Below are 8,341 nucleotides of genomic sequence, written 5' to 3'. Positions count from 1 at the left end.
CTTAAACCAAAAAAAAAAAAAAAAAAAAAAAAAAGTGTCACAGTTTCCACAAAAATATTAAGCAGCACAATTTTTTTCAATGTTGACAATAATAAGAAATATTTCTTGAGGACCACATCAACATACTAGAATGATTTCTGAAGGATCGTGTGATACTGGACTAATGGCTTCTGAAAATTCAGCTTTGTCATCATAGGAATACATTACATTTATAATATATTTAAATAGAAAACAGCAATTTGAAATTAAATTAGTATTTCCCAATATTACTGTTTTACTTTATTTTTGATCCATACATTACAGCCTTCCTAAAAGAGACATAAGAGACTTCTTTCATGAACATTTAACAAATCTTACTGACCCCAGGCTATCTATCTATCTATCTATCTATCTATCTATCTATCTGTCTGTCTGTCTGTCTGTCTGTCTGGATATGCATTACAATATATATGGAAATTAGAGTCAATATTGTTAGTAAACAATATATTATACAGCAATACACAGAGCTATTATCTTTTTATTGAAAGGGGGATGCTGTTTATTCTTCCATGTTGATCCCTTTTTATTTTGTGTTTCAGGGTTTACCTGGTCCACAGGGAATGCAGGGGATGCCAGGAAATAGAGGACCACCGGGAGAGGGAACCACTGGACCCGATGTATGGAAACACACACACACACACACACACATATATATATAACTCAGTCATATGGCTGTTTATCTGCTCATCCTGCCATTGAAATATCCAATCAAAACGCAGTCATTTTCACATGTTAGTGTTAGTAACTCAAATGACTCCAGAATTTCCATATGGCCGAAAACCGACCTTTTTAATTTGCATATGGAAAAGGTATTGATACCAGTTTAACTGGTCAAACTAAAGCAAACAGATGGCATATGCACAGACAAACATGCATATTTACAAGCACATGCATATAAAAGCATGCATACTGTAATGTGAAAGCTTATGTGAATTTTCCATTTACAGTATTTCAGTATTTCAGACCCTATTTAGTGCCGATTTGAAGACAAACGCAGACGCACATTTCTTTATCTCACATCTGATTGATATTCTGTGTCTTTCTAAGGGGCCTCCTGGACCTGCAGGGCCACAAGGACCAGCGGTAAACAATCTGTTCATATTTATATCACTTTCAAATGAGATAGACGCTCACAGAACACCCTTAAGTGACATGTCATGTTTGATATTCAGGGTTTGAGAGGACCTCCAGGAGTGAGCGGACCACAAGGACCCGCTGGACACAATGTAAGATTTATATGCTACACCAGTAGTGAAGGGATAAGATAATCATATACATGGGTACATCAAGTTGTTTTGTTTTGCATCAGTACTTTCAAATGTGTTTGCAGAACTGAACAGCACACAACCAAAGACACACTGACAGCCTGTAATTAGCTACATACTAATGCTAGTCAGGTTGTGGTTATAATTCAGGGAGATTTGATATTCTCATTCTAGAGAACATTTTATTGGATAAAATGAACAAGATTTGTCACCATTATTGGTCGATTTTACAGATTTTAATGATCTGCTAAAGTTAATGATGCTCACTATTGCAAGCAATGCTATTAATATTGCTTATTAATAGTTAGGGATTTGTTCTTGTACTACAGAACACTCTAGCAACATGCAAAAAACACCTTAGCACTAATTTTATTTTGCCTGTACAATGACGAGGAGCTTTACTTTTCAATCTCCAGTCATGATACAGAACTAAACCAGTTTCACTGCACTGCTGTGGATCACAGTTAAGTCGTCTCAGGGATTCAGTGTCAGTATGTGACTAACAAGGTTTGAATGTGTTTTCCTGTGGTGAGGATCAGCAGCAGCAGTCATGGCTTATGAATGTGTGTGTGTGTGTGTCTACCTGCAGGGTTTACCAGGAAGACCTGGAGAGAAGGGCTCCCCTGGAGATCCAGTGAGTGTTCGCTCTGTTCGCCATTTAAATATCAAATCAGCTGACACTATTAATATTCACCTGCTGCTGATGGATCATAAATGCGTGGGTTATGATTTATGAATAGGTTTTTTCAATGGATTTTTGTTTTCCAACTTTTTTTAGGGAAAAGCTGCAGACATTTCTGATCTGATCCTGAAGGTAACAGCCATGCATCCATCCAGTCATACAGTCATCCTTTCCATCCATTAATTCAACAATTCAAACCTCCATCCAACCATCCATCCATACATCCAACCAACCAACCAACCCTGCATCCATCAAACCATCCATTCATTTATCCATCCATCTAACAATCCAAACCTCCAACCATCCTTCCATCCATCCATCCAACAATCTATCCATACATCCAACCAACCCACTATCCATCCAACCATCAGTTTGTCCCTCCAACCATCCTTCTAGCTTTCTAATCACACAATCATGCATTCATCCATCCAACTCTCCATCCATCCAGCAATCCAAACCTCCATCCAACCATTCTTCCATTCATCCAGTCATACAATCATCCGTCCGTCCATCCATCCATCCGTCCACCCATCAATTCATACCTCCATCCAGCCCTCTATCCATCCATACATCCATACATGCAACCAACCAATCCACCATCCATCAAAACATCCATTCATCCATCTAACTCTCCATCCATCCGTCCATCTGTCCATCCATCTATTCATACCTCCATCCATCCCTCTATCCATCCATACATCCATACACACAACCAACCAATCCACCATCCATCAAACCATCCATCTATCCAATCACACCATCATCAATCCATCCATCCATCTGTCCATCCATCAATTCATACCTCCATCCAGCCCTCTGTCCATCCATACATGCAACCAACCAATCCACCATCCATCAAACCATCCAAACATCTATCTATCCAATCACACCATCATTCATCCATCTGTCTATCCATCAATTCATACCTCCATCCAGCCCTCTATCCATCCATACATCCATACATGCAACCAACCAATCCACCATCCATCAAACCATCCAAACGTCTATTTATCCAATCACACAATCATCCATTCATCCATCTAACTCTCCATCCATCTATCCAAACCTCCATCCATCCAGTCATACAATCATCCTTTCCATTCATCCATCAATGCTCCCTCTGTCCATCCATCCATCCATTGATCCAACAGTTCAAACCTCCATCTAACCATCCATCCTTACATCCAAACTACCAACCCTCCATCCATCCATCCATCCATCCATCCAATCATCCATTCATTCATCATCAACCCAACCCTCAATCCATCCAACAATAAAAAACTTCCATCCATCCATCCATCCTAATATTCCAACTTTGCCTTTCTCTCTTTCCCAGAACATTTGTTCAGATTGTCCCCCTGGACCAGCTGGACAACCGGGTATGCCAGGACCTCCAGGTGAAAAAGGTCATACTGGACCACCTGGGAAAAACGGACAGGATGGATATGCGGTGAGAGAGCATGATTCAGAAATCAAACTCTCACTTTCATCTTTAAACTTAATGGAATAGGAAATTAACTGAAGTTTAATGAATGGAATAATGAACATTTAATAAACTGGTCGCTTTGGCAGGGTCCTCCTGGGCCAACAGGGCCTGCAGGACCACCTGGTGCTGATGGAGCCAAGGTTAGAATGTTGACGACACAATCACATATTACAGTACAAATGCATGTTCTTCAAGTCTACCTACAAACCAGTTCACATTCAAAGAACCTTGTCTCATTGATCACAATAATAGGTTCACTAGCCATTTATGTGTCAAATGCATGTCATCTGACAACATTGCATCATTACATGACTTTTATACTCTCCGCTTGAGAATTTTTTTGTATAATAACCATTTATATTTGGTTCCATTGCAGGGGGTCAAAGGAGACAGAGGTCCTTCAGGAGCACCTGGAGATAAAGGTGAAAAGGTATTGTCAGCCTACCATTTTCATCATAAATAGGCTGAATATACATATAATACATATTAAATTTGACATACCGTGATTATTTATCATTATACCACATCTTTCTCTCATTGATTTGTATTTTCCCAGGGCCCCCCAGGACCTCCTGGTTATCCAGGGGCCGCAGGAGCTATGGGTCAGCCTGTGAGTATTTTAAAATGCCACTTATTCAGACTGTATAGCTATACTGAAAAATCTTACATCTTGCTGTATCAATAGGGTAATGATGGAAACCCTGGACCTATTGGACCACCTGGAGCTCCTGGAGAAAAGGCAAGGCTAAAGTTTTTTTGTTCTGTCATTTGAATGTGTATTAGTTGGATGGATTGCAAGACTGGAATCCGGCCACGTTATTGATAACTGAATGTGTTTTACCAGGGTAAAGAAGGACTTCAGGGTATTCAGGGACCACCTGGTCTTCCAGGTCTAATGGTGTGTAATTTAATAATTTTTTTTAAATGTCTGTACATTTTTTTTTGTACAAATTGGGGTTGGTAAGATTTTAAAATGTTTATGCTCACCAAGGTTGCATTTATTTGATCAAAAACACAGTAAAACATAAATACTGAAATATTATTACAATTCAAAATAAGTGTTTTCTATTTGAATATAATTTAAAATTTAATTTATTCTTGCGATGCAAAGCTAAATTTTCAGCAGCCATGGCTCCAGTCTTTAGTTTCACATGATCCTTCAGAAATCATTCTAATATGCTGATTTAGAAACATTTCGTATTCATATTATTATCAATGCTTAATAATTTTGTGGAATCTATGATTTTAATTCAGGATTGTTTGATGGATAAAACAACAGCATTTGTTTGAAATAAAAAAAGGTAAAAATGTAAAAGTATTTCCTGTCACTTTTGATCAGTTTAGTGCATCCTAGCTAAATGAATGTATTTAATTTCTTTCCAAAAAACAAAACAAAAAACAAAATCTTACTGACACTGAACTTTTGGGTCAGTGTAATTGAAGAATAAGTTTAATAACTCCATCAAGCTATACTGATACTTCATATTCTGTGCTGAAGGGCCTGATGGGTAAACCTGGAAAGGATGGAAGACCAGGAGAAACAGGAGAGCCGGTATGAGTCTGATGTACTGCATGCATGCCAACATCCTAACAATACTTAGTTCTGTATATACAGAAACAATGTAAAAACATAATCATTTTAATTTTCTTTTTCAGGGCAAACAGGGAGAGCCAGGACTACCAGGAAGAGACGGGCTCAGAGGAATGCCTGTGAGTGACGTGATTACAGATGATTTTCTGGATAAAACTAGACTGCCAGGGCTGTTATATCTCACAGAAATGCACCTTGATATTTTTATCAGAGACACTTAAGATTAGGGAACATTAATCGCTATTAACTAATTGCTTATTAGCATGTATATTACTAGCATATTGGCAGTTTATTATTACTTATAAAGCATTTGTTAATGCCTTATTCGCATGACCATATTATAGAAGATCCAGATATTGCAACAACTACCTTACTTATTATCAAAAAGCAGCAAATTAGGAGTTTATTGAGGGGAAAATCTCTTAGTTAATAAGGAATATGTGTTGCCTAATCTAAAATGTTACCTTATTACCTGCACCTATAGGCTGAAATGTTCACATCTTTGTTTCTGTCTTTTCCAGGGTTTCAAAGGTCACAGAGGGGAACCAGGACCACCAGGGTCAAAGGTTAGTCAATGCCAATTCAAATTCATACCCAGCGATACAGTACATCCAGTATTCAGAGATGGGGAACTACAGGACTAATACATGCTCCTTAAATCATGCAGAAACTTCATGGGTTCTGTTTAATCAATGCTGTCATGTCATATTAGGGAGAAGATGGCAAACAGGGTGTTCCTGGACGCGAGGGTCCACCTGGGAAAGATGTGAGTGGATGCAATCTGTGTTGTGCAGAGGTCACTGTAAACCTGACCGCTGCGAGCAGATGGTGTTGGGTTTTAATTGGTGTACTTGTTTCGCCCAGGGTAAAACCGGACCACTGGGGCCAGAGGGCATGAGAGGACCACGAGGGGAACCCGTGAGGAGGCTTTTGATGAACCAATTGAATTGCAAAACAAAACAGCACCCGTGTGATTATTCTGTTGGGTCACTGTGTTTTTGTATTTTTAGGGTCAGCCTGGAGAACCTGGACAAGCAGGCAAGCCTGGATCTCAAGGAAATTCTGTAAGTTTCATAGTATCGCGTCAATATGCATGGCCACACGGTTTAATGGACTGAGATCTGCATTTGCATTCATTCTTGCACTTTGACAAAAGCAAAAGCTTGTTTGTCTATTAAAGCATGGGTCCAGAGATCTCTAGGGGCCTCAAAAGGAAAATTTTGGAGAAAAATGTAAGAAATTAAAGAAATAAAAATAATAAAAATAAATAAAAAATGCAGAATTTAATTGTACTTTCTAAAAAAAAATTTGCAATGTAATGCTTAAAAAAATAGTCTTGACTAAATATTTTTCTTTCCTTATTGATAACTGAATGTGTTTTACCAGGGTAAAGAAGGACTTCAGGGTATTCAGGGACCACCTGGTCTTCCAGGTCTAATGGTGTGTAATTTAATAATTTTTTTTAAATGTCTGTACATTTTTTTTTGTACAAATTGGGGTTGGTAAGATTTTAAAATGTTTATGCTCACCAAGGTTGCATTTATTTGATCAAAAACACAGTAAAACATAAATACTGAAATATTATTACAATTCAAAATAAGTGTTTTCTATTTGAATATAATTTAAAATTTAATTTATTCTTGCGATGCAAAGCTAAATTTTCAGCAGCCATGGCTCCAGTCTTTAGTTTCACATGATCCTTCAGAAATCATTCTAATATGCTGATTTAGAAACATTTCGTATTCATATTATTATCAATGCTTAATAATTTTGTGGAATCTATGATTTTAATTCAGGATTGTTTGATGGATAAAACAACAGCATTTGTTTGAAATAAAAAAAGGTAAAAATGTAAAAGTATTTCCTGTCACTTTTGATCAGTTTAGTGCATCCTAGCTAAATGAATGTATTTAATTTCTTTCCAAAAAAAAAAACAAAAAACAAAATCTTACTGACACTGAACTTTTGGGTCAGTGTAATTGAAGAATAAGTTTAATAACTCCATCAAGCTATACTGATACTTCATATTCTGTGCTGAAGGGCCTGATGGGTAAACCTGGAAAGGATGGAAGACCAGGAGAAACAGGAGAGCCGGTATGAGTCTGATGTACTGCATGCATGCCAACATCCTAACAATACTTAGTTCTGTATATACAGAAACAATGTAAAAACATAATCATTTTAATTTTCTTTTTCAGGGCAAACAGGGAGAGCCAGGACTACCAGGAAGAGACGGGCTCAGAGGAATGCCTGTGAGTGACGTGATTACAGATGATTTTCTGGATAAAACTAGACTGCCAGGGCTGTTATATCTCACAGAAATGCACCTTGATATTTTTATCAGAGACACTTAAGATTAGGGAACATTAATCGCTATTAACTAATTGCTTATTAGCATGTATATTACTAGCATATTGGCAGTTTATTATTACTTATAAAGCATTTGTTAATGCCTTATTCGCATGACCATATTATAGAAGATCCAGATATTGCAACAACTACCTTACTTATTATCAAAAAGCAGCAAATTAGGAGTTTATTGAGGGGAAAATCTCTTAGTTAATAAGGAATATGTGTTGCCTAATCTAAAATGTTACCTTATTACCTGCACCTATAGGCTGAAATGTTCACATCTTTGTTTCTGTCTTTTCCAGGGTTTCAAAGGTCACAGAGGGGAACCAGGACCACCAGGGTCAAAGGTTAGTCAATGCCAATTCAAATTCATACCCAGCGATACAGTACATCCAGTATTCAGAGATGGGGAACTACAGGACTAATACATGCTCCTTAAATCATGCAGAAACTTCATGGGTTCTGTTTAATCAATGCTGTCATGTCATATTAGGGAGAAGATGGCAAACAGGGTGTTCCTGGACGCGAGGGTCCACCTGGGAAAGATGTGAGTGGATGCAATCTGTGTTGTGCAGAGGTCACTGTAAACCTGACCGCTGCGAGCAGATGGTGTTGGGTTTTAATTGGTGTACTTGTTTCGCCCAGGGTAAAACCGGACCACTGGGGCCAGAGGGCATGAGAGGACCACGAGGGGAACCCGTGAGGAGGCTTTTGATGAACCAATTGAATTGCAAAACAAAACAGCACCCGTGTGATTATTCTGTTGGGTCACTGTGTTTTTGTATTTTTAGGGTCAGCCTGGAGAACCTGGACAAGCAGGCAAGCCTGGATCTCAAGGAAATTCTGTAAGTTTCATAGTATCGCGTCAATATGCATGGCCACACGGTTTAATGGACTGAGATCTGCATTTGCATTCATTCTTGCAC

At 38.2% G+C, this 8,341-nt stretch overlaps 1 protein-coding gene across 1 annotated transcript in view; it reads left to right on the top strand.

Annotated features, from left to right (window-relative positions):
- The window catches only part of LOC107681609 (collagen alpha-1(XXII) chain-like), a gene marked incomplete at its 3' end in the record, with an annotated part of 49,156 nt that extends 40,896 nt beyond the window's left edge, over positions 1–8,260 (top strand). Inside the window, exons 40-63 of the mRNA XM_016477918.1 lie at positions 579–656; positions 1,087–1,122; positions 1,212–1,265; positions 1,894–1,938; positions 2,083–2,118; positions 3,323–3,436; positions 3,559–3,612; positions 3,849–3,902; positions 4,029–4,082; positions 4,158–4,211; positions 4,317–4,370; positions 4,971–5,024; positions 5,129–5,182; positions 5,585–5,629; positions 5,776–5,829; positions 5,928–5,981; positions 6,074–6,127; positions 6,450–6,503; positions 7,104–7,157; positions 7,262–7,315; positions 7,718–7,762; positions 7,909–7,962; positions 8,061–8,114; positions 8,207–8,260. Of these exons, the coding sequence (XP_016333404.1) occupies positions 579–656; positions 1,087–1,122; positions 1,212–1,265; positions 1,894–1,938; positions 2,083–2,118; positions 3,323–3,436; positions 3,559–3,612; positions 3,849–3,902; positions 4,029–4,082; positions 4,158–4,211; positions 4,317–4,370; positions 4,971–5,024; positions 5,129–5,182; positions 5,585–5,629; positions 5,776–5,829; positions 5,928–5,981; positions 6,074–6,127; positions 6,450–6,503; positions 7,104–7,157; positions 7,262–7,315; positions 7,718–7,762; positions 7,909–7,962; positions 8,061–8,114; positions 8,207–8,260 (1,317 nt within the window). The remainder of the gene's footprint in view (positions 1–578; positions 657–1,086; positions 1,123–1,211; positions 1,266–1,893; positions 1,939–2,082; positions 2,119–3,322; positions 3,437–3,558; positions 3,613–3,848; positions 3,903–4,028; positions 4,083–4,157; positions 4,212–4,316; positions 4,371–4,970; positions 5,025–5,128; positions 5,183–5,584; positions 5,630–5,775; positions 5,830–5,927; positions 5,982–6,073; positions 6,128–6,449; positions 6,504–7,103; positions 7,158–7,261; positions 7,316–7,717; positions 7,763–7,908; positions 7,963–8,060; positions 8,115–8,206) is intronic.
- Positions 8,261–8,341: the final 81 nt, after the last annotated feature.

Source organism: Sinocyclocheilus anshuiensis, unplaced genomic scaffold (assembly GCF_001515605.1).
Source record: "Sinocyclocheilus anshuiensis isolate Anshui unplaced genomic scaffold, SAMN03320099.WGS_v1.1 scaffold1524, whole genome shotgun sequence".
Taxonomy (NCBI): domain Eukaryota; kingdom Metazoa; phylum Chordata; class Actinopteri; order Cypriniformes; family Cyprinidae; genus Sinocyclocheilus; species Sinocyclocheilus anshuiensis.
The sequence above is the reverse complement of the archived record's forward strand: the minus strand, read 5'-3'. Positions and strand labels throughout refer to the sequence as shown.